Below are 27,304 nucleotides of genomic sequence, written 5' to 3' on the forward strand. Positions count from 1 at the left end.
TACAAGTCCATGCAGTTGGTTTTTCTTCCATGTAAAGCACAGCTGCATACACACACCAGGGTAGCAATTATTGCCTTATTTACAGTGTTTTCAACTCAGTTTTGTGTTGTTATTTTCAGGTGATCACCGCTCTGGGTAAAACATGGCACCCGGAGCACTTCACATGCACCCACTGCAACCAGGAGCTCGGCACACGCAACTTCTTTGAGAGGGATGGCCAGCCCTACTGTGAACCAGACTATCACAACCTTTTCTCTCCTCGATGCGCATATTGCAACGGACCTATTTTGGATGTGAGTGCTCTAGCATAAGAAACAGGTGGTGCATGCTTAGGTGGTACCTAAATCGCTGTTTTTAAAATGCAATTGTATAACGTTGTTATTATTGGGTCCTCTAACTTATAACTAACACTTTTACATCTTCTGGGCGGAGACAGAAATTATGCTGACAAAATCGTGTATGAATTGTCATTAGTTTTTCATTCTACATTAGTACAGTGCAACCTCGATTATACGTTTCTCTGGTGTTCTATGGCCATACACCTTAGTATGGAAACATGTAATATGTGAGTAATATTTCTAACATATTCATTATTATTCCCAGGAATACCAATGTTCAGTGCAGGAGAACTTAAAATATGATGATGTATAATTGAAATTCCATTGTATGTTGGTACTACTGTACTACTGCAATGAGCCTTGATATCTATGGAAAATTAAGTACGCAATAGATAATTGTCAAAGTCGTTTTTTTTTTTTAGTTTTTTTTTTAATGTGCACTTTTGTATGCAAATAGGCTTATGAGAACTGATAGTGGGATCCTAATTACTGTGCCTCCAATGGCGATAGCCCAGGCCCCTTGATTGCCATCATGGAGGTCCAAACTTGCTTCTGCAGTCTATGTTCACTGGATTCAAACTATCCTATCTTGTGGTTTGTTAATTGTGTACTAAGTCATCACCAGTGACATAAGGAAATAGTTCTTCTTTGTAGCTAATCAGTGGTGATTTATTCATTCTAGTTTTTGAACTTTTAACCGCCTCTGAAACGTAGGTAAATCTCTTTAAAAAATAACAGTGGTTAAAAGTCCAAAAACTAGAATAAGGAAATAGTGTACTTGCAAGATTTAGGGAATGGTCATACTGTATAAAATTATATGTTTTCTTTTTTTTTTCTTGCAGAAATGTGTGACCGCTCTAGAGAAAACCTGGCACACAGAACACTTCTTCTGTGCCCAGTGTGGCAGGCAGTTCGGCGAGGATGGTTTCCACGAGAAGGACGGGAAGCCTTATTGCCGTGACGATTACTTTGACATGTTTGCCCCCAAGTGTGGCGGCTGCAACCGACCTATCATGGAGAATTACATCTCCGCTTTGAACAGCCAATGGCACCCCGATTGTTTCGTTTGCAGGGTAGGTAAAGCAGGAGAAAATAAATGATTGAACCAGAATCTCGGTTTCAGAATATAGGATGCAAATCATCAACTTTTAGCGAACATTTTTTATTCGGCGCAAACCAATGTGGCACTCATACTCAGCTCTGCTGAATGCTCCCCTTCAAATTTATTAATATCCTTTAATCTTCAGTTTTACACTATCAGAATGGCTCTAGTTTCACTATGTCAGTTTTACACAAATGTTTGATTAACTCTTTCTATGAGAATGGTTTTTAATGTCAGTATCCTTCAATTTTACACAGTTGTACAATTAACAATTCAGTTTTTGTGCATGGTACATAATTATCTTTATTATTTTTTTTTTTTTTAGTATTTTTGGTATAAGGTGTGCTTTTTCTTGTTAATAGAAACCATAAACATTTAATCACCTATTTCACTTGTTTATCAAGTTTTTAAAGTGATTTATTAACATATCTATAACATGACTTTGTAAACTTGCACAGAGATCTAAGTTGTGAAAATTGTGGGGAGGCCAGAGATTGGCTCAGGTATAGAGCATTGACCGCGAATCCCAAGGACCTGAGTTCAATGGCTGGTTAAGCCACAATTTTGATTTAACTTTTCACTAAATTATAATATCTATATATATCTTTAATTGTAATGAAATGGAGTTTTTGATTTAAAAGATACTTGTGTATTTAGGAATGAGTACTTTCCATGTTTTAACCCATAATTTGATTTCTTTTTTTTCTTCTAACTTTTCTTACACCCTCAGGTTGCATTCACTGGAAATGTGTGGAATATGTATTTTTGAGCTAATATAATGTGTTTTTCTTTCAGGCATGTCTTGGCAACAGTGTTACGTTTATTTTTTTTTTACTGTATTTGCAGCACTGAATTCGTAAAAATTTCTTCAAATGCCCCCCCCCCCCCTCTCCCATCTTAAAAATTGTAACTTCTTCCCTTAAAATTTCAAATTGGATTTTGTTTTAACAATAAGAAATCAATCTGTTCGTTACATTACAGTATGTTCTTGAAATTTGATAGTAATGTCTTTAAAGAAAGAAAGTTCAATACATCCCTTTGTTTTTACTGAGAATTGCTAATATATATTGTGGGAATATTTGTGTAAATTTTGAAGTCTGTATACTTCAAAATAATGCAATTAAATTATAAAACCCCAGATCTGTAATGAAATAAGCAAAATATTTATTTCAGTGCTGCATTTTAGTTCCTTTTTTGTGTGTACGTTTTCCCCTTCTCTGGTCTGTAGTGTTGATTCTCTTTCATTGTATGCTCTCTCTTTTTTTCATCCATCTCTTTCACATTAATATTTCTGACCGGAATAAAAAATTGGCAGGACTGCAAGAAAGCTGTGTCCGGAAAATCATTCTACGTGATGGAAGGGAAACCATGTTGCCCAAAATGTGTCGGAGTGGAGGATGATGACGAAGACTAACGAATGAACAAAAGAAAAAAATGATGCGGAGAAATGAATATGTTAATAAAGATATTGAAATTCCTTTTCCACCCTGCCTCCTTGAAAAAAACAACGATCCCAGTTGTTTTTTTCACCCCATTCCTCATAACTCGTATCCTCCTCAACTACAGATAACATGCTTTTTATTCTCTCTTGCTCTGATACACATGGATATGAAAAACATACACACATGTTAGAAGATCTCAGATATATAAGAAAAACATGTACTTACTTCACTTTGCATTTGAAAGTGAATTATTTATAACAAAATGAAACAAGCTATAAAAACAAACTCTGAACTGGCAATTCAGAACAACAAATGTAGTTATTTTCAAACATGCTCTTATTTGTACAGATTTAGTAAATGTTGAGAGGTAAATTTGTATTGTATACTCCAACATGTATTTTGTGAAAAATAAAGAATTTTGAAGAAAAAAAAGGTAAAAAAAAACAACAAAAAAAAAATGAAAAAATCATAAAGTAACATTCCATATCTGGCCACACTGTGTGGTATGTCCATTAGAGGCATTTGTCTTCGACAGACACAATTGCATTGAGGACAATGCTCTTGTATATCTTTCAGGTTGTTAGCCTTTTATTAAAAAAAATAAAGTAATAGAAAACATTCTGTTTTTCCTTTTTGAAATAAATAAGAACCATGCAAATGCAAACAGTACAATATCTTATTAAAGTATTTATTGTGCTAAAGGAGAAACATAATATGCCTAATGTAAACCATTTCTTCTATATATCAGTAATAATTGACATATTTAAAATTTGAACCTGAAACATCAACATGTTTTTTTAATGTTGAATATCAGTATTTAAAATTTTCAATGACGAAAGTGTTCAATGTCAATAAAAATGTAAAATGTTTCTTGCAATGTATCTAAATATCTTCAAATTCTTCTTATATAATCAGAATTGTGAAAAATTAATTTGTTAAACGAAACTAGAAAAGAAAGTAAGATTTTGCAACCTCATTACCACTGATTTGCAACAGTTGCAATATAAACAATATAAGTGTAAGATACAGTTATTATTTACCATAAAACTACTTTTTTTATATAGTTGGAACTACTGTTATCCTTCTCGTTGTTTTAGAGAGTTTGATGAATTCCTAATATCTGTAATTTACAACAGAAAAATTCAAATCAATCTTGAATTAAATATGATATTTCTGTTGAATGTCACAGTGTGACTTTTCTCAATGATGCAATCAAATTTCATAATTAGAAATCAACTTGGAACCTATAATGAGAGAGAGAGAGATGCAAGATTTACGTTCTTGTAATTATCCAATGTCAAAGTGTGCTTAGCACTGAGCCTTCCGACAGATAAGCAAGATTTTTTGTTGAGAATGTTGATAATAATTTGTGGTTCTTCATCGCTCTTTGAGGTTGCTAAATAATAATACAGAGCTACCTGCTCAAAGAAAAAAAATCACATATCCATAAATAAAAAATAATGGTAAGGCTATCCTCTGCATATAGCATTTTGCAATAAAGGCACCACACCGGCTGCTAACAACCCCCCCCCCCCCCCTTTCCACACTCCATGTATTCATTGATTAAAGGCTGAGTGAGTCCAAGAGCTGCTTTATGCAAGGACATTGTCCCCGTTGTCACTGTGAGAACCAAACTCGGGATCTCTCAAGTGCCAGTCACATGCCGTACTCGCTGGACCACAAAGCTTTTATACTTTTCATAATTCTGATATGTTAAAAAGACTTGTGAAGTTAATCGAAATTTTTAATGGATTTAAGAAAAAAACAATTTTCTTTATACAGTCGATGAAAGTGCTATTATTATACTTGTCTTTCCTAAAGATCGATATTAGAATTATAAATGTTTCGACCACTGGGTCTCCAAAGATATGCCTAATGTACGCATTATTTCCGTAAATATGAACACTTTACATTGTTTACAACATGAAAGGTATCATTTAATTGGGTAGCATATTGTGATTGTTGTGTGTGTTACACAGTGTAGCCAGCTTCAGAATGTTGAGAGAGAGAATTGTATTTGTGTACATTCTCACTTTTCTTTTTAATATTCATGTTGATGTATACAGTACATTATGTTCTCATTTAAACTTGAGTAATATATTTTTATTGATAGCACAAACAGTAAAAAATGTATCTGATTGAAGTAATAATTCCATATTAGTGGCGAATAATATATTTTTATTTTTGTAAGGATTTTCATATATTTTGTAAGTAGTTGCAGCAAGTCACGATAGGTGAACAAAATAGAAGCAAAAGAGGCGAAGGCCTGCCAAGCTGACACATGGTCAGTGCTTCACATCACATCCCATCCCCACTGTTATTTTGTGACTGAGTTTGTAGTCGTATTATTGCTTTCCTCATGGTGTTGGGTTAACACCAGAATTAGTAGTTCCTACTGAGGATCGAACCCAGAATGTTTTGCACCAAAAGTGACAGTGTTAACCATTCAGCTATTGGGGACCTCAAAGCAAGAAAACACACACACACACACACACAAATCGTAAGGAGATATGTATGTTTACATACACATAAGCAGGAATCTCCAACAAAGCTAATGTTTTTCCAAACATATATAAAATGAAATGCAGCTTGTTTGCAAGGATTACCTCCCTGTCCCATTTTAGGGTTTCCATGGGTAACATTGAATATTTTAAAGGGGAATTTGAGTGACAGCCTCATTTGTAGATCTCTTAAGCTGTTCAGATTTCACTTTAATCTGCAAGTCCAAGTCTGATAAGCTAATGGGTGTAGTGATTAATGTAGTATGTTGCAGACAAGATGTCCTGAGCAAGTTCTCAGAATTTCATTGTGATTATCTCATCATTTCCTCACAGTCTTAGATAGCTAACTGATATAAAAGGGTGCAACAAAAGCACTGTGATTTTAGAAGTACCTTGATCAAAGTAGTGGGATAACTGTACTCTTTCAGGGTGCCAACTAATGTGAAATGGTTACACATCATTTGGTTCATCGCAGTTACTGTGGTTCAAAGAATTGTTTGCTGTATCTATTTCATCTGGAAATGTGAATGTTCATCTGTGGACAAATCATGTAAATGTCCTTTTTGAGTATCTCTTCACTGGCTTCATCTAATCATCATTACAACCAAACAAAAGTGACAGAAAAGCAATGTAAAATAAGAAATAAGTGGGCCAGGCCAAACCATTTGGGAGTGTTATGAAAATATATCATTAAGGGGAGGGGAACTTCAGCAGAATACAAGGCAAGAATCAAAATACCCTCTCGTTGTCAACCCCTAGAAAGCTATTAGCACATTGCAGTAGGAACATTACACACATTGACTAGCTATCGATATTCAGAGGTAATTCGTGACCTTCAACATCTGCAAAATATAAATTTCAAGAACCACTGGAACCATTACACCCAGGATATTAGTGTGCGGTGGCATGTAGGGTGCAAATATTGAAGTCTACTTTCAAGATGGATTTTTTGCCTAATTGCTTTTTTTTCCTTTTTAAAATAAAATGCAGACTTTAATGGTTTTAAATTCATGTAGTTTATTTTGAAGCCTGAGAAGTCATTTTTATAGTACCTAAAATAAGACCTGTTTTGAGGTATACCGTAGCGTTTTAAACATGCAAGAATACTACCTATTTTGTGTAATCTTGCCCAAAAATGCCTTTTTTTTCTTTCTTATTCCTGCTTTCTTCCCCTACTTTGACTCTCATCACTGCACAGTAGAAGGTAATTCCTTGTTTTGTGAGTGTCCCTTCATCAGTTTCATCTAACCACTATTCATCATCATTGTCATGATTAGTAACACAAAAAAATATGAAGAATAAAATATAAAGAAAATCAAGTCAATAAGCATCCAATTTACTAAATTCTTGTTTGCCTACCTATTTTATACGATTTTAGGCCTATAAATCCACACCTGTTCATCATGTATTAAATTGTGGGCAGAAGCACTGAGTTCACCCTCTCATTTGGAAAGAGTGGCCTAATTTCGATGGCCCCGTTGCCTCGCAGATTTTCAGCAAATACCTCCTCACTGTTCTCAGGAAGAAAGAGGAACTTGGAAAGATGAATATCTTTGTTTTGGCTGAGTGCCTTCTGCAAAGACTAATTTTAGACGTGGCACACAAGTTCTCTCTCCAAGCCGACAGATGACTTTTCTTGAGGCAGTAAAAGCGCCTTCTCTTCCTTGAAACAAATGCCATAACAACATCTCCTTCAGTACCGTATAAATCTGAAGGGTTCCGTGTCCACGTCTGGAGTGATTCCAGCATTAGTGAGGTTTATCTGCTTCTTGCCTCGAGTAGCATGTTTTGTGGAATAATGCCGTGCGAAAATTGGCAGCAGGTGAATGATTTTCTCTCGCGGAGAGGATGACATTTATTTTACCCCCCACCTGCTAGGTTCTTTGAAGATTTGTTGCTTTAGAGATTGTATCTGGAGGTGGTAAGATGTCAAGGCAGTTAGTGATTACTGTTGCTCTTATTTTGATGATTTGTTTTGAAGTTACTTTATGCTCAGATAATCTAATCAGGACAAGTTGTTTGTGTTATCACTATGCCATCAATGAGGCATAAAGAAGTCCCGATGGGGTTGGTGATTGCAATTGACTCTAATGTTAAGGGGATGAGGTAGAGTTTTGAATAACATGATCATTTATTTGAATTATTCCAAATTGGTCATACATATTAGAGGAAAGAGAACAGTGAATTCTAGAGATTTCTTGTCACATTGTAGTTGCAAGCTGATCTTTAACTTGACCATCGAGATAGATAATTTTGATTAAAGATACCATTACAAATTGTTTCAACTCGGAGATATTTCTTAGGAAGAATGAAATTCGTGCTAGAGCAATGTTTGCCCTTTTCATAGTGGACAGTCTGGAGTTGGAATCACTTAGTTGTAGATGTCAAGGGAAGAGGTCCCTCTTTTAGACATTAATAAAAGGAAATGCAATCACACTTTTATGTTAATTAATCACTGTTATTTGCATATACCCTTCCATCTCCCACCTAATTCACCTGTGGAGATTGGTGACTTTAGCACTATTATGAAGAACAAAGTGCAATAAACTTGGAAGCAGTAATTTGGAGAAGTTATACTTTGATTTGTTACTTGGATGGACACTAAAGTATCCAAATGATTGGTGCTTCTACCTTTGGTACAAGTGGTCTCAGGTTCAATCGCCAGTGGAAACTTGAAAGTTTCGGTGTTGATCCACTGACAATTAAAGAGCTATTTCAAAGCAAGACTAGCAGACTGCAGTCTCGAAAGTCAGTGATTGGATTTGATGCTGTGACCATCCAAGACACACTGTAAAGCTCCTTGGCAAGCATTGGTCGTAAAAGAGCTTATGTGCCATTGAGTTTAGTGTTTTTAGTATACTTGTTCACATGTTCAAATATTGCAGCTGAGCATTGACAGGTCTGCCCATGGTTTTTCCTTTGGTCGCATCAGGCGAACACAGAGATGATACCTTTAGTGAAGACCACAGTGCTCCCTCCAGTTCTTAACATCGTGCTTAATCTTCTCCCTCACGGTTAACCTAATTGTAGAAATAAGTAGCATTATCAAAATGAAGCCATCAGCCAAGTATGCATGTATAACTGCACACACACAAATGTTACATGGTTAATATTTTTTCACACACTAACAATCACAGAATGGGGAAAAGAAAACAACAACACAGCATGTACATCACAAAGAAAACAAATATTGAAATGTCACAGAAAGTTATAGTGTGTGTGTGTGTGTGTGTGGGAGGGAGGGGCGATATTTTCAAGGAAGTTTGCAGTGTAGCAAGAGCTGGCAAATTACATACTTCTAATCCAAAATACTGATTGTACGAAAGTAATATATAATATATATTCTTCAAACAAATTCAGTGCAGCCTGACCGTTCAATCCTAAGCTTCAAATTTTTACCCTTGTTACCTTTTTATGTGTAATTTAAGAGTGTATATGCCTGAAATATTTGTTGCTGTTTCAGATAACCATAATATGTGATTTGATCATTTTTAGCTAAGTTCTAGGGAAGGAGCCCATTGTTTAATATCACAGCTATTTCTAACAGCCTTCCTTGCGCAAGAGTCTGCCTGTAGCACAGTGTATAAAGTAATAATTTTTTAGTGTTTGCAAGAGTTTCATTTCTTGTTACAGGACTGCCGGCAGCCTTTTCATGGTGGGTCATTCTTTGATCATGAGGGGCTTCCATACTGCGAGACCCACTACCATGCTAAGCGTGGATCATTGTGTGCAGGCTGTCATAAGCCCATTACAGGTATGTACGTCCTCTTTTATTTACATTTTGATGCTGCAGTCATACTTCTCTATACTGTTGCCATCCTGTAAAAATGAAAAATGTATTTAGTAGTGCAGCAGGTGGTAGAGATAGTTGTAGATAAAGTGTCCTCTGAGTTTGACAAGTAACATGTTACCGTTACTTTGTCATGCAATGAGGACACTTAAACGTTTAAAAAGTATCATATCTACATGTATTCTCTGCAGTGCACATTTTTCCAGTGTAATTTTACAATTACAAGTTTAAAATTATACAACAAAGGTTGTTTTGTCCAGGCAAATAAATCCTCCAGTTCTAAATTTATCAAGGTAACAAGCACTAAGTAACAAAGTACTGTTACAATCACTTCATGTTGTTTTGGGCAATGCATTACTAACACATGTACCAAAAAAAAAGTAATGGATGGAAATTTCAAAAGAGTAAAGCATTACAAAAGTACAAAAGTAAGTGTTGGAAAAGTAATGTGTTAGTTGTGTTATGTTCCCCAACTGCGATTGGCCTCTGCTTTTTTCGTTTTCATTTTGTGTGATTGTTGTCCCGCACTGTGCCATTCGGCCTAAGGGATCAGGTTTCGGGTTCGGGCTATAAGATGTGTGCAGGTTCAAGTTTCCTGGGAAAGCGTAACAGCTTTTCTCCTGATTTTTTGGACAGTGTATGGGACCAGTGGCCAGTCACCATCGTGAGGAAATTGGGGAGCTACAAATGAGTAGCTTAACCTGGTCATGAAAACCTACAACAACAAGGGGGGGGGGGGGGGTTGTCGTGCTTACCACACGTCACCTCGTAACTCGTTGGATGATATCCCACAATATCAGTCGTGGCTGTCAGTCGGTAGGTAGCCCTAGCTCTCATAGGGCTGTTCTTATTATTATTATTTTATGTGATTCTTATTTATCCCCTCATGAACTTTGATGCTTCCACTGACAAGATAAAAAGGTAAAGGTTAAATTACCCATTGTTCATCGCACCATGACATAAAGATGCATAGTGGTCATGTGGTGGTGATGTGATCAGCAACATGCTCCAGCCACTTCCCTCAGATATCTATTTATTAGAGGCTTGATTAACCTCGGCTTTATGCAGGGACATTGCTGTAAAAAAATCCCAACTTCAATTCTTCATCTAATTTGAGTATTTAGATTAAATGGGTGAATTGAATGAACAGTTATTCACCAAAAGTTTAGCACAATTGTGTGTAACAATCGCTTGATGAAAATCTTCTTGTTCCAGGACGTTGCATCACAGCCATGTTCCGCAAGTTCCACCCTGAACACTTTGTGTGCGCATTTTGCTTGAAACAGCTGAACAAGGGAACATTCAAGGAGCAGAATGACAAGCCATATTGCCACGCATGCTTCGAGAAGCTCTTCGGATAAATGCAGATTTCGTCCTATACAGCATGCTGTTCTTCTACGTCTTAATACCAAGGCTATTTTGTGGTTGTAAATACTAAAGAAGATACGGTCAGGAATATACTATAAATGGTACATTAAGATATTTCAGAGCATATCTCAGCATATCCTGCATGAAATTACAGGTTAGGCATCGTCAATCATAGTTTTTTGGTATTACATTTTACCAATCCCTACTGTAAAAATATAATTGCTTTCTTATAAGAAACTGTAACATCCTGTGAGGAGTTACATTCATTGTATATACATATGTGTATGTATGCATGATAGGTTGGGCATTAACATGCATGTGCAAGGAATGTACATGTGAAGTTTTTATGTAACATGTATGTCAGACTATAGCCTTCTTTTCTTAATATATAGATTTCAATGTTGCAGAACATTGATTTGGAAATCAAGTTACTATTATAAGTTGTCTTCCAAGGAACTGAACATTATATTAGCTTTTTAATATTTTGGTTAGTGCTTATTTTTAGTTAGTAATAATTGTATTTTACTGTTTAGTAAATTACAATGTACAGTAAGTAGCACTAGACATTTATTATGGGAAAATTGTATTGCAATTTAGAAATCAAATGTTACGTACAATTCAGTGCACAAAATAAACAAAATATTAGCCACTAGTCAAGGAATTCAATATTACCATAAGAAAACCCTCGAGTCAATTTTTCACTGTGCACATTTCTCAAAAGATATTGAGAAATTATCTGTTGATAATTTCAGAGCACCTCTTAGTTTATTTAAAACTATAATTTGTTGTGAATTTTGAATACATCTTTAGAGATATGTTACAACTTGTAAATATTTTATACACATTGTACAAACATGAAGTCGCTTCATGTTTGGGGGAAGGAAAGACATGATAGCAAATTATTATTCTGTAATGAAGTACTCACCCTATCTGCAAAATTTGTTCTTTAGAAGTTCTATCAGTTACAGTGGCCTCTTGAGAACTTGGCAGTGGCCACCAAAATTAATACAAGTTCTTACAAACCAGTACAATGAAGTGACTTATTATGAAATGCTCATGTAATTGATTTAGTAAACTAAATGATTGACTGAAAAAATTAGTAAAGTAAAGAAAAGTTATAACACCAACATTATTGTAAGTCTGAAGTAAATTAAAAAAAAAGAAAAGCAGGGTATACAAACACATGTTCAAAATAAGTTAACAACTCTGCTTTATTGTGAAAATTATTCAGTAGCCACAAAATTTTGTTTCTTGAACTACAATTTGGAATATACTATTTCCAGTGTAGAGAGTATTGCAATATTCAATTAGTACACTTACTGTATAAAAAAATACATATATTTCTAAATTGCAAGCAAATCTTCACACAATTCTTTTTGTTCCCATTTTGTATATATGAAAATATGCTTAATTAGTACCTTTTGTTAGCAACAAATAAACTATCTTATAAAAATATTCATAAGAATAATAAAATCGAGTGCATACTTATGTATTGATGAGGTTAATGTTTTAATGTACTGAAAGGTGATTAAAATATTAACAAATGACAGCTGAAGTGTGAGTAACAAAATGTTAATTGTAACATTTTTTAATGTTTTTTAGTCAATTTGTGTTGTAATTTCAAGTAAGTGTCAGTAGACAAATGTTAAAATTAATTACTCCTTTCTAGTTCTAGTGGACATGTCATTATTTACACAAATCATGAAATTGTATTGCTGTAAAATTGCATTGTATATTATAGAGAGAAAAATCCAGTAAAATTTCTGAATGACTTATTTTTTAGGAATTATTTTTATGTTTTTATTAGTTGTGCATACTTATTTTGCTGAGAGTAAGGTACTACATAAAAATACTTCTAAGTAGAGTACTTTGTAGTATTTGTTATATCTATAAAATTAAACTGTAGGTTTATTTTTAAAATGGTAGTTCATTCTTACCCCAGTAATATTTCCATGATTTTATATCCTGTTCCTTTACAATCATATTTTACTAAACACCTTTATTTCTTCAGATTCAAACAAGGAGTCACTCATTGTGAATATTTCTTTCCCTCATAATGTTTTTAAATAAATTGTATGTCAACTTTTTTATGTTCCATTATTGTATTACTATTGTTACTGTTGCTGTTCTGTTATGCATTGAAGGGTCTACAAGAAGTTTGTAACATTTCAGATTTTGTAACTTGTTTTCATGGATTTGGCAGCAGAAGTACTAATTTATATATAAAAAAATGAATGTGAAATAAATTACTTTATGTAAATATGCATCGTAGGTTTATTGTTTTCCTTCCAGTGTTTGTGTTTCCAGATATCATATTGCAATATAATTTTCAGAATGAAATTGGCATTGTATGATGATTATCTTGATGTGACATGTAAGAGTGAAGAGATGAATATATTATTAGAAATAAATAACCCATGGTGCAACAGCCCATCGGGGGCATAGACCTACCTGTCGGCCTCACTTCTACCTGATCCTATGCATTCATCCAAGGTGGTAGTCATCCCATCAGTTATGGGGTGATGTGTGGTCAGCAAGACACACCTCCAGTCGTTATTGTAGGTTTTCATGACTGGGTTACGCTACTCATTCGTAGCCCCTCAATTTCCTCACGATTGTGGGTGGCAGTGCCGGATCTACAAATCTTGGGGCCCCCCGCAAAATATTGCCAGAGGCCCCCTATACCTACCTACCTTTACACACACACGTGCACGCTCTATATATATCTTGTTGCCAAGAGGTGTCAACAGTCATCATTTCACATTGCTATCGAGATTGCTTAGATTACAAAGCTAACTGCCTATAAACAAATGGATTTCGGCGATTTTAAGAGTTCACTGGAATTTTTTTAACAGTCTTTTAAATTGCATATTTACTTCTCTAGAATGAAGTATGTGTAATTTGTATAAGCAAGCGTAAACGAGGTCTTCTTAAAGTACTCAATACTAACAAAAATATGATTATAAACAGGGTGCACACCCCTACAAGTAATTCTGCTGGCGGCCATGCTTATGGGCCCAATGAAGTGTAATATCCCTCAAGGTGGGTATATAGTAAGTACACTGTTCTCTCACACCTGGAAAATGATACATTTGTTACAATCATGCAGTCATAACTTTTTCCTGATTAAAAGATAGGTTGAAGGAACTTTCACCACTGCATTTCTTGTGAAATTCTAGCCTCATTTGAATCTAGTCTGACTGCTACACAGGAAATCCGGGGTGGGTGATCTAAGATTGGAATTTTTCCGGCTTTGTCCCTGCATAAAGTGGCTGTAGGGCCCACCCAGCCTTAAATCAAATAGTACCCAGGAGGATAAATGTGGCCACAGCATGGTGCTGATCACATCACCTCCAAGATGGCCGAAATCGAAAATATGTGGGACCGTACCCCCACATACCCTAAATGTGTTTTCATGGCACGGTGCTATATGCACATGGAACTTTAACTTTAAAATTTCTTGTGAACACTTTCGGCTAATGATTTTTTCACGATTTCAAATTTAGTTTAACACCGAAACAATTCATCGAGCGACTTCTTTTGGTTTTTGGGGATGAAGCACCATCCAATAGGACTGTGTACAATTGGTTTTTCGAATATCAGTGTGGTCGCACATTTCTCAGTGATGAATTTCGTGTAGGTCCTCCATTCACGTCTGTTGTTGCCAGTAATGTTGATGCTGTGCGTGAAATGATTGAGAGAGATCGGCATGCGACATACCGTGAGATTCAGGCATCCTTGAACATTGACATGAAAGCAATACATACGATTTTGCATGGTCATCTGAACGTATGGAAACTTTCAAGCCGTTTGATCCCACACAACTTGACTGAAGCTCAAAAACAGGCTTGTGTAAATTGGTGTAAAGAAATTCAACCGAAGCAAGTCAAATTTGGTGTACTACATCATTACAGAGGACGAAACTTGTGTCTATCCATATGAACCCGAAACTTAACAGCAATCCACTGTTTGGGTGTTTCAAAGTGAGCCAAAACCAACAAAAGTTGTTCGTTCGAGTAGTGCTGCCAAGCAAATGATTGCTTTTTTCTTCGGTTATACCGGACATGTGGCAACAACAAAGCTTATAAGATCGAAGGACTGACTGTAAATGCTGAGTGGTATACAACAATTTGTTTGCCAGAGGTCATCAATGAATTGCATAAAACAAACCCAAATCGTCGCATTATTCTTCACCACGACAACGCCAGTTCCCACTCAGCACACCAAACTGTTGATTTATTGTCCAGTAAAAATGTCGAATTAAAGACTCATTGGCGTTACCCCCACACCCCCTATACGCCTTCATGGCGTGGTGCTATGCACAGGGGAACACTTTACCTTTTTGTCCGTACTCACCTGATTTATCACCTAATGACTTCTTTTTGTTCCCACACATGAAAAATAAGATGGGTGGTGAGCGATTTGTGCCGCCTGAAGCAGCTGTTGGCGCATTTCGAACAGCGGTTTCTGAGGTATCAGCTTCAGAGTGGAAAAAATGCTTTCAAAATTGGTTTGAGCGTATGCAAAACTGTATCGATCTTAAGGGTGTGTGAATGCTTTGAAAAACAATAAAGCCAGAATTTCACATGTCTTTTTTCATATTGATTGCAGAAACTTTCCAGCAGCCCTCGTATGTGTGTGCCGTGACAAATACATTCTCAGAAGCAAGAGGATAAAAAGATCAGTGATCCGTGACCTACTGCTGATGACGTTGTTAATAAACCTTTCCACATCCTTCAAATTTGACTCGTTCTTAAGTAAACAAGGGCAACTCATTCCAGTCTTAAATTTTACGAATATAATTCTGATCAAATAAGAAAAAAAATTCTTGTTACTCCAGCGTTTCACACCCGTTTTGAGCTTTTAACGTCAGTGGATCGTACTCGGACGGGATTAGGTATTTTTTTTTAACACTGCTAACCTGTCTTCACTCCAGCTAACAGAGGGGGACACTGTAGCCAGCCACCTGCTAAATAGCACGTTTCATCACATGTTACGTACACGAAAGTGTTGATACTCTGCCAAGTCACACAAACCACGAGCCGCTCACACCAAAGTGTAATTTTAAACCCATTACCCATACTCTTACCAGTGTTGCCATCTTTTTACAGCAAATATGATCGTTTTTACATTTCACTTAGCATTAGATCGTTAGTTGTGGAACGGAATTTTTCATGATGGAGATTTTTAACACAAGCATTAAATTATATTTTTTTTGTATGTATTCCACTTTATCTACTATCTGTAGACTTGCAGCGATTCTAGGTGGCAGAATAGTTTTATGAAGGTCCGATTCCTGTCTGTCTTGCAATTTTTTGTATGTTTCTTATTTTACTTAGTTTTCCTGGATTTTTGGTTAATCGTGACGATGGTGAGATTAACGATGAGGTACTCAGAAACTTGAAACCCTCGTTAATAGACGGCTCTACTCTCTTGGCCACCAAGGCAGCGAATTCTGTTCCTCCTTTAGACCCATTGCCAACCCATTTATTCATAATACATTCTCGTCGGCGAAATTAACGTGCAGACAAAAAAGTCATGTTTCAACTCAATCAATTTTAGGATCATATAGGCTAATTGGGACTGGACCTACCTACAGCTTGAAGTGGGATCCGAAGCAATGTGTCTCCACCGGAGATCGAACCTGGGACCTCTTGGTCACAATGTGACAGCTGTGTCACTACACCATCGGGGAGGCCTTTACGTAGAGAGATAGGAAGCGATGTGAAATAAGAAACAATAGAAATAGGTAAATACGAACTTGCACCCTCTATATGGAAAATTCAGGATAAATCCCTGATACAGGAAACGTTGGATGAGGTAAAATCTTGGCATCTGACAAGTGAAAAGTTGAGCACTTCTACCAGTGTAAGAAGGCATTTGGAAGTGGATTTCCTGGAGCATGTGCCCTCTTTTGATGTTACCATTGGTTACTTCGTGTAGGAATATGTGATATTTGCAGGTATCTTGTAGATGAAACTTGACGACGAAGAGTGGTTACATAGAGATTACATGAATTTGAAATCGTGGGCCAGGAATTCTAAAATCCAGACACTCCTTTTGAAACTCGAATCCCGCGAGGCTAATGACGAATGCAGGTGTTACTACTTCCGCTACTCGCTGCACATTTATCCATCCTAATCGTTCCGGGTCCGAAGTGTGACGCTTGGGAATTTCTCAGAAGGGCCGATTGGGCACCAACCGCTTTTCCCGAGTTGATTTCGTTGCTTCAGGAGCGAGGTTTGATGTCGTGCCAGTATTAAGGCAGAATCACACGGTACTGGATTTCCTAGTGGAATGCACCTGTTGACGATGGATTTGCTACCAGGCTAGGTTTGGCAACTAGACCATGTTCTATGCAACTCGCTTTCCTGCTCGTGCTTCGGCAACAACCAATCAGAGCGAACGTTTGGTCATGTGAAGATAATCTGCGAATTTAGCAAGGAAAAGCTGTTTTTGCCACTGATTTTTGAGTGTTGATTGTGCGATTATTTTTGTTCGTTGCTCAGTAAAAAAAAAAGTAGCAGAAATAAGGTGCATTCGTGTTTATTAATGTGTAGGAATTTACTCATAGCAGTGAGAGACAGACTAGAAATTTGTACAGGACAAAGTGTGATTATCCGATAATTAAAACTTTTATTATTTAATGTTTGACATATTTAGCTGAACAAGGAACTTTATTTTCTTGAAATGAATAAATCACGCGAATCTCAAATACTCGAGTTCATTAAAGAGCATGTTGAGTACATCACGATTAGCATTTCTTCTTTCGAACCAATTTCTAGCCCATGCTTGAATTTTTTCTCCTTAAACCTTCCATTTTGGCAACTGTAAGGAATATAGCAGCAGTAGCTATTCTCCTACAACGTTCTTCCTCAAGTCTGTCGTCCATATTTTTGTTGTATATAGCAACAACACATAAAGTCAAGAGATGAAACACTGCATGTACCAGTACCGGATACAAGCCGCAAAACCCCACTGTGCAGGGTGGGGAGGGGGTGGAGCGGAGAAAAGCAAGCCTTTAGGGGATCCTCGGCCATTGGCATAGTAGAGGGTTCGTATATGCGTAAATAAACGTATTTACTGAGGGATACGGAAACTAATACAATATATACAGGTAGAGGTAAAGATCCCCGTGCATATAGCACCGCGCCATGAAGGCACATTTATGGTATGTTCGGGGTAGGGCTCCACATATTCTAGATGTTTGACATCTTGGAGGTGATGTGATCAGCATCATTCTCCGGCCACCTTTAACCCCTCCAGGTTTCCGTCGATTTGAGGCCGGGTGGGCCCTGGAGATGTTTTATGCGGGGACAAGGCAGGAAAAATTCCGTCCTTAGGTCACCCACCCCGGGTCTTCCGCGTGGCAGTCAACGTAGAATCAAATCAGACTAGAATTTCAGGAGAAATGCAGTGTTGAAGGTTTTTCGACTTATTTTTTAATGAGAAAAGAGTTGGGATTGCATGATTGTAACAAATCTCTAATTTCCAGGTGTGAGAAAACAGTGTCACGTAGCCTACATGTCGCATCAACCCCTTCTCATTAAAAAAAAAAAAAAAAATACTTGAATTCAATATGACGGACGTCCACTTGGAACACACCAATATGGTTCCCCCTAGGACTAATCTGTTTCTATCCTCACCAATTTTACCCAGCCTTCCTTACTGCTTTACTTTTTGTAAGGGATGTTGAGGTACTTTTGAATCACCCTGTAGGCCCTTATATGTGGCTTTTTGTGTGTGTGTGTGTGTGTGTGTGTGTGTATATATATATATATATATATTGTGTGTGTGTATATATATATGAACTTTCTCCGCATATATATATATATATATATATATATATATATATATATATATATATATATATATATATATATATATATATTAGGGGTAGAGGGGGCCTTTCGTAATGTTTTGCAAGGGGGGGGGAGATTTGTAGTTCCGGCACTGACATGTACAAATGTTTTATTAGTCTGTGTCTGACCAGATATTTTTGTAGCTATCAATAGTCTGTGTATCTTGTCTTTCTATCAGAACAGCGTGTGCAGCACGCGTGTATGTGATTATTCTGTCGTTCTGTTTTACATGTGTGCGAATTAAAGGCACTTCTCATAAGAAGGTGAACTTTCATTGTATCATATATGAACACCCGTACTTAGGTCTTAGGACTTAGGTCCGCCATATTGAAAAATCCTGTGCTCTACGTAATGCCTTGTGGCACAAAATAGGTGACGAGAATCGTGTGAGGCGAAAACAAGTACCACACCACTAGTCCAAGTGGAAGTAACGAATCCAGCAGGAAATATAACCTTTACTCGACGAATGGATGATATTTGTGCTTCTCTTTGTTTAGTGTCGCTTTATTGCCACTTCTTGGCTTATCGCGACGATGAGGATGTGACGTTCTCCGATTTTCAGTCAATATAGATGTGACCATTGGTTCCCTTAGCGACAAACAATGAGACTTCGACCACCCCTCCCTTCCCCCTTTCCCACCCTCGAGATGGTCATAAGGGCCTCCCCGATGACGCAGTGGTAGCGTCGTCGCCTTGTAATCAAGGGGTCCTAGGTTCGATACCTGGTGGAGGCACATAGTGGTTCGGATCCCACTTTAAACTGTAGGTCCAGTCCCAATTAGCCTCACTGTGCATAAAGTGGACTTAAAACACCAACTCAATGAATCGAGATGGCCACGCTTGGAACCTAGGCTCCAACCCGAAACTTGTACTAGGCTCTGTATTCCAGACGTGATCGAGACTTCCGTCTCGGCAGATACTCAAAGCGAATACCGCGTAGGAAACACTCTCCTGGGACACGAACACTCAACCAAATCTAAAAATGTCTCTACAGAGATACCACCCAGGTTTCTCCGCATTTCGTGCGTTCCTTCCTCCCATCGTCGCCGACGCAAATCGTCTTGAAGGTGGAGAAATGCCTGCGGAAGTCAGAGGTTAAGTGCACTTAAACAACCACACAACGAAAAACAAGGTAACTCCCCTACCTTTGATCCCTTGCCATATTAAGATATACATGCACTTTGGAATTGCATTTTCGGTACACGTAAAGACGTACAGTGGAGTGCACAAATTGTCCATGACTATTTTCTCTTGCATTCTACGTGTGTTTAAGGAATGTATTTTCACGTAATACTTTATGCATAGATTGCCAGAAGCTTGTTTGCCAAACATCGTGATAAACAATTAGCTTCTTATCCTTATGCATCCGACTGTACGATCAACGAGGTAGAAGTTATAGAGTGACTGCGGTATCCCACCTGAAGCAAATTGCGACATTGTGACCTACTATTGGCCGTAAAGGAACAGTCTGTTGGCGCCGAGGAAAATCATGTGATCTGCTTAGGTACCTGCAAGTTTGATGTATCACACTGGATGACGTAGGTACTACCAGAAAGAATAAGGCAAAGTTTCAAATAAGGCATCAACAAACGATTATTATTTGTAGCCTTTCCGTTTCTCTTTTCTCTACTTTTCCTAAACTCGATTCAGAGTAGTAGAAGGGGGTCATGCTCGTACCTAGAATTTTATTGAGGAAGGGTGTGTGGGTGCTTTTGGATTGATTGAGTTAGGTTATTTTGCGTCACTTTTATTCCACCTTTGGCTAATCGCGACAATGAGAATGAGTGATGGTATGATGAAGGAATACTCACATAGAACACCCATGTTCAGACCGGGATTCTAACGCGGGACCCCTGGCGTCGTAGCTCGCTTTGCTAAACTTACAATTGTAGAGTTGTTTAGTGGATGGCAATAATAAAGAAGAGGTTAGCTGAGCAACTGAATCTGGATTATAACTGTAGACAATTTACACTATAAGTATACGATAAACGGTGTACTTTTAAAAGTACGAGATGAAAGCTCCCCCCCGACCTACATGTCAAGTTGATTGAGTCCTTCTGACTGAGCCAGTACGCTCCGGATTGTCATCTCGGACATTTTCTTGTGTCACTGGAAACCCACTTGACCACCCCCCACATACTAGAAAAATAATAATGATGATCGCCGAGTCGTGAAATTATTTGTTGTGCCTCTTGACTTGTTCAGTGCAGTTAAATATATTGATACGTATTCTAAGTTCACAGACAGAAGCAGTACTTTTTATTCACTGCTCGCCTCAAAGAATCTTGTGATTTTCTGGGAATATCAGGAGCACCGAGAGAATATTGCGGGGTCCCTACGCCTCGGGGCTGTCCCGAATTGCGGGGGCGGCTGCTACGCCACTGAGTGGATCTTATATTTGTGAAAATAGCACTAAGCAAAATTCGTGGGCCACTGCCCGTGTCTACTGCGGACTATTTAATAAACATTTTTCGACTACTTCAAACAGGCTTAACACATTTTCAGTATTTGGACTTTTATTTCAGCACTTACCTTCTGTGGCAATACTTTTGATCAAGACTGTATAAGAGATTGCGTGTACTTAAATATCCACTTTGCCGTTCTCGGATCACGTAAGCCCCAACTAGAAAAAGAAAAACACTTGAAGTACATATTTTTCTCGTGTCTGTAAATGACCACATTAAAGTGGACAGGCAGCTCGTGACAACAACGAGGATTTTGGCTTCGAAGCCAAAAAATTTCGTGCCAAGACCAACTTCAGAGAAGCATAAAATTTGCGAGAACCAACTGCGGAACAACAGCGCCAAGGACGGGAGAATGCCAAAACACTATTTCCTGAGGGTCAAATATGTGATTCCAGTTTTAGTTTCGCTTATTATGCGTTGCTGTTGCGTAATTTTAGAATAGAAAAACTAAACGATTTATTAAAATAAAAAAATAAAAAACTACTTTTAAATTCACCACGCAGATGCTAAACTGCTATAAAACAAGAACGTAACACAGATCGCCTAAAGGATAATACGTCTTGTCAATGAAACGTGGCACCTCAGCGCCACGTTGCGGCTGCATTTAATCGCTCGATCTATCCTTGTTTATCGACGTAAGAACGGTTGTAAAATCTAGGTGCGGTGCGGTGTAGTGTTGCTAACGTTTCATGATAGCTGCTTGGGTGTGTAAGTAGCAGTTCTCAGATTTTGATAAGATTTGACTTAAAGAGCTCCTAAAAGATGGTAAGAATCGAGATAGAGATAACGAAAGTTAATTGCACTTAAACGAAACTGTGACTTACAACTTCATTTGGAACATTTGGAACTTCAAGTTAACACTTGATATCAATGGAAATTCAAAGGAAGAATCGAACACACAAGTTGACATGGAAACATTTATTGAACAACACTCTTTTAAAAATATGACGTGGTTACCCTTTATAAATACAAAGTAATATATAGCAGGATGCAATACAGTTTCCCGTTACGTTTCTGCTTACAGTTCTTCTTTGAAACTGATCAGTCGCGGTTGATTAATGAATTAGTGAAGGAAACAGAATGACGGAGGATTATTTTGCAGTGGCCAAGCCTCAACCAGTTTTGGCTTAACCGAGAGCTGATCCAAGCAGGTCTACCTGCACAGACAACGTGGACACTCGACCAACGCTAAATTTCCCAGGCTGTTCACATTATGAAATGAAATATTAACTTATTAGAAGAGAAAACATTGCATAGAAATTGGTGCATAGAACAATGGCTAAAACCAAATGAAAATATAAAGAACACCACCATACCGTGTATAAACACAGCTACTACAGGTATGTTGCCAAATAGGAATCAAGCCTCAATGCCTGTTCATAAACTGTAATTTCCTTCTCTTTGCAACATTAACATTGCATATTAATACGTTAGACCGTAACTTGGTGAGGAAATAGCTGTAGATTGTAGGATGCTTTGGTAAATTGCCCGAGCCCTAGCCGTAGCGAATACCTAACGTACCGGTAATCATCAGCTGGATGTTGGAGCGCAGTGTAGCCAGATGTAGAGAAGTTTATAATTAATCTTTTGTATGAAAACTCAATGATTTAAGGATTATTGTGGCATTTTGAGTATGTTTTCATATGTAACGTTAATATTTCATTTCAATTGCGGGATGGCAATGGGAAGGGAAATTTCGAGACTGAAAAATCATCTATTTCTCGACCAGGCCAGGAAATTTTCGAAATTTCCCGGCACAGTGAAAATTTCAAATTATTCACACTATTTCCCCTTCATTTTCCATCCTAGAATTAAAACTGTTCATTCCAAGAAATTTCAGACGCTTGTAGGGCAGTAAGTGCCAATAATTAACCCCCTTTAAATCAGGGACAACTGGTCGTCAGATTCTCGACTGTTCGAGATCCCGAAAAGTCAGGAAATCATTTTCGTATTTGATTTTGACAACCAACGCCCCGTGATTCAAGTGGTCTCTGTGTATGGCGAAAAAGTACAAGAAGTCAAAAAACTGTTCATCAACAAGGTGATATGGAAAGGAAGCAAGGCACATCTTGTCAACAACGCTGAAATATTTTCAATATAGCTAGGCCTAACTTCAATTTTATGATTTGTTAAATAATAACGATAATAATAAAAGGTAAACTACAAGTTCATGTGACTGAAGGACAAGATGTGAAATCTAACTCTATACCTTCTGAGAAAAAAATTCTGGCCGCCTTTGCCCATGAGCATGTCATTCTAGGTTTGTAAACGAGACGAGACGAGCTTTTTTTCTTACGCTTGAAGAAGTCTCGGAAAGATATTTGCTGAAGGGAAAAATAGCGACATAGTGGCAACACTGTCGGGACGTTCACATAAGAGTGGCAACTCTTCAAACATGTCTGACGGAATGTGTTCCGAAGCGGACTGTGTGCGGTCGAATACCAGTACTGTAGCACTGCTGCTTCTCTCCAATTTTCCAAATATCTCTTCTTTATGAAGGCCTAGACTTCATTTTAAGAAATTTGACCTTTCCGTTAAATGAGACCGCTAGTCTGCAACTGTGGTAGTACAGGGTCAACGAAGTTAGAAATAAGTTGTGTTTTATACAGCGTATATTGATACACTTGTAATGCTATTCTCTTTGCTTGTATGTTCTGCAAATATGCTGTATAAAGAAACAAACTGCCGGAGTACTAATTGAGACGAGTGTACAGCGCTTGTGGTGATATTGGTTGATTAATGTGTATGCGATCATCGGCTACAAAAGTGGCACTTCCCTTTCCAAACTTGTATTACATTTCACCCATCATCTGGCAGCACATTCATACTGGCCTTAAATCAATAAATAGCATTCACATTAGTTAAGCAACTACCGTTTGTGTAAATAACCTGTGACTCCATGTATTGATTTCCGATTACGGGGTGTGAGAACGCTAAATACAATCTATTATAATGGTTACATGTACACATTGGATTGAACTCAGTCAACACATATTGACAAATGGAACTGCAAATGAAAACTTTTCAAATTTAGCTGTAGCTGTAACCGCTACTTTAAACAGCAGCTTCCTGGAGACTAGGTTTACGATTTTATTGATTAACAATCGTAAATTTGGAACATACTAGGTCATATTTGTGATGGAAATAACCATCACTTTCTATTTCTAGACAACAAATGACTGTCATGAGGGTTAATAACAGGTATCAGTCCTGTTTATTATAACTTAGATGCTTGAATTATTGAACAACTCAAAATTCCCATGCTTCATTTTTGTCATTTTACGATCCCCATCTATCTCTTGGATGCCGAGGATGAAAAATGAATTCAGAAATTGGTGATAAACTGCCTAATCAGGGTTCGAAAATGGAACCATTGAATTCATAATGTCGTGTATTTTCTGATATTGGAGGAGTGGGAGGGTATAAGTTGTAATACAAATTACCTTAAAGCGAGTTTTGACCAGGGTAATTAGTATTTTAAATACTTTCGTTTCTACATTTTTGAATTAATCGCGACGAGTTTAAATAGAGATGCCCTGGACATGACAGAACGTGGTTTTGCCGGTGTCGAAGGACGCTAAGTTAATCACTCCGCCGTTAAAAACGGCTCAGGGATAGACGTCTACAAGCTTATGCCTGAATCACACGGAACTGGATATCCAGTAGAAATGCTCTAGTTGACGCTGGACTGGCTACCCATTTGCTAGTTTTCGCCTCACACGGTACTTGTTGCACCGTACTTGTCGATAGTCTTTCGTTCCCATAATGGCGGCCGCGCGAGATGTAAACAATGTATCACTTCACATTTTTAAAATACGATAACTATTCAACCGAGAGGAATATCGCTTCGTATTAAATGGTTTTAGGTAGAGAAGAACGGCGCTGATAAAATACATACCTTACAACGTTTACTATACACGTATGGAAGAATATTTTAGCTTTTTCAATTGTAAACATGCCTTTCGAGCTGTATGCACTCGGAAACCACAGACAAAAAACGCTACTTTGTAAACTCACAGATTATCTTCACATGGCCAAACTTTGCTCTGATTGGCTGTTCCACAGAATCTAGTCGAAGAAGTTAGTAGCAATTAGAACATGTCCTATTCCTCAAAACCAGTCAAGCAGTCAGCCAGACGGTCATGATTTCTACCTAAAAAGTCAGTTCATCGCCAACTAGGGCATTCCAACTAGAAATCCAGTTCCGTGTGATAGGGGCTTTAATCTTGTTCGGGCGGCTAAGCCATGCAAAGGTTGTCGTTTGTTCTGAAGGTGGACGGGCTACCAAGCTAATAAATACGATTTTATCTTGCCTCGGGCTATCTAGTTACTCAAGTTTAGCTTACTGGTGAGTCGGAGTTCTGCTCCCACGCGGGTAGTTGGCGTCTCCTGGCCATGCACGCTCAGCTATGATCGTCGTTGCCGCGTTTTGCATATTGCAGGCCGCAGTAGCCGAACAAAGTTGATCTTGCATTTGGGAGGTATTGAGCCGGGACTAGGAGCTATATTCAAGGTAGACCCTGTAATGGTAGTAACCAAAGTTGAGCTTGTGTTGGGCCGGAACTAATTAGCCTTGCAAGACAAAGTCATAGCAATGTAGTTAGACAAGGATGATTTTTGTGAGTGGGGAGCGTAGCATTCGGCGCTGGTTGGCCTTAAAATGCAATCCTTTACAGGTACAGTAGCCAATGTTCTGTGTACTTCTTTAGTTTAATCACGGCTATGGTGATATACGATTAGATTATGAGATTCCAACTCAAGACCTTCGGAGCTGAGATCCTGAGTCAATATTTCATTAATTTTGTTTCTGGAACATAGGGTAGGATTACCATGGTTTGCAAGTTTGATATTGTAGAGAAATTAATCAAAGATGATCCTTGGGGTGGGAAGTGTCGGTTAAAATATTTTTATTTTTTATTTTCTATGATTAAACGTGACGATGGAAATGAATTGATAAAGTAGTTGATATGAATAAACATATCTCAAACGGGATTAACTTAGGATAACTGGCGCCACTGCACACTACACTAAGCAGTCAGTCGTAGAACACAGTCGGGGCTAGATGCTATGTAAAGTTGCCTTTGCTGGTGGGAGGGAGAAGAAGCCGGGCGGTCTCTGATCATGCAAGTCTCTCTTTGTGGGTTGTGGGGCTACAATGCCATGCATCGTCTAGGTCTAGGTCTTGCAGGGACACGGATCTTACACTGGTGGTTGTGGGCCGGTGATAGGTGGACTTTGTGACGGTAAGTAGGGTCTAGCCAAAGAGGGTTGAACATGTACAGGGCCTGTGCCTTCAGGTAAGCAAGTAAGCAAGATGAGGTCTTAGTTTCGGATACTGGAGTCAAGTAAAAGGCGGAGTTTTGAGTGCAAGGTGTGGTAGCCATCTTGTACAGAAACAGTAGCCAATAAGTATTGTCTGTATCTGCGACTAACAATTGCTAAAAAAAAAAAAAAAAAGCATAACTCTTAACCTGGAAGTTTTTATGTCTTTGTTCTTCCATTCAGGCTGCCGTATAAAGACGTCATGACGTCGTTTCACTTTCCAAATTGACTTACCTGTATAGAATATATTTTGAATTGAGGACTAAAAGTGGCAAACGTTGTAAGTGCCAAAAGCGAAGGTGTTGGGAAATCGCATCGTTCCTCACATCAGCCCGAAATGAACGTTGACACTAGTGACCTTTTTACACGCCCTTTGAACTACTTAGAGGGCTACAAGCCACTTTTCAAGTTTACCACATTATAAAGCATGGTACATTGCACAGTTTGACATGGAAAACGGTGTTTGAATTATTTTGGCACTTACAGCATTTATCAATTTTAGTCTTCAATTATTAACAATTTGGTATATAAAGTCTTACATTCTACGAAATCTGTGTTAAAAGTCCGAGTTTTAGTTTATGTTCTAGCTTCTGGAGGAGTGGAAGGGTACAAGTAGTCGATAGAGATTATCGTGAGTGTTAGAAGTATGAACCAGATAGTTTGTACTTCCGATATCTCATTTTCAAAAATTACTAACACTTTCGGTTAACTGTAACATACAATGTAACTGGAGAAGTGCAAGAACCCTTGGTTTACTGCGCTACGCTAACTACTCCGCCGCAGAAAACGGCTTGGCGATAGTTGGCTACAGGTTGAATCTTGTTGGGGCAGCTTAATCCACACAAGGTCATCTTTGGTTTTGGTGGGGACGGACTAATAGACCTGGTTTTATCCTGTGTCTTGGCACTCAAGTTCGGCTTTCTGGTGAGTGGGAGTTCTTCTTTCATGCCATTCAAGGTTATTATCTTGGGAGGGAGGATTAAGAGGCCGGCTTCTAGCCGTTCAAGCTTAGCTTCGATCGTAGTATAACGCATGGTTATAGATGTCAATGGGAACTTCTCTTGTTTCCTAGTGCGCCAAGATTGTACACGACTTGCTCACATTGTGCATCGTT

General features: G+C 37.9%; 1 protein-coding gene across 6 annotated transcripts in view; it reads left to right on the top strand.

The window, feature by feature from the left end:
- Pax (paxillin) overlaps nt 1–11,707 on the top strand; it is a 153,351-nt gene extending 141,644 nt beyond the window's left edge. For 5 of the 6 annotated variants that reach the window (XM_083123455.1, XM_083123453.1, XM_083123454.1 and 2 more), the window contains exons 7-10: nt 120–293; nt 1,181–1,411; nt 9,017–9,137; nt 10,389–11,707. In XM_083123455.1, the coding sequence (XP_082979581.1) occupies nt 120–293; nt 1,181–1,411; nt 9,017–9,137; nt 10,389–10,534 (672 nt within the window). In that variant the 3' untranslated portion in view covers nt 10,535–11,707. Of the gene's footprint in view, nt 1–119; nt 294–1,180; nt 1,412–2,755; nt 3,550–9,016; nt 9,138–10,388 lie in introns of those variants that run through there. The other variant, XM_083123456.1, reaches the window with a different exon arrangement.
- Nucleotides 11,708–27,304: the final 15,597 nt, after the last annotated feature.

Source organism: Lepisma saccharinum, chromosome 6 (assembly GCF_977018435.1).
Source record: "Lepisma saccharinum chromosome 6, izLepSacc3.1, whole genome shotgun sequence".
Classification (NCBI taxonomy): domain Eukaryota; kingdom Metazoa; phylum Arthropoda; class Insecta; order Zygentoma; family Lepismatidae; genus Lepisma; species Lepisma saccharinum.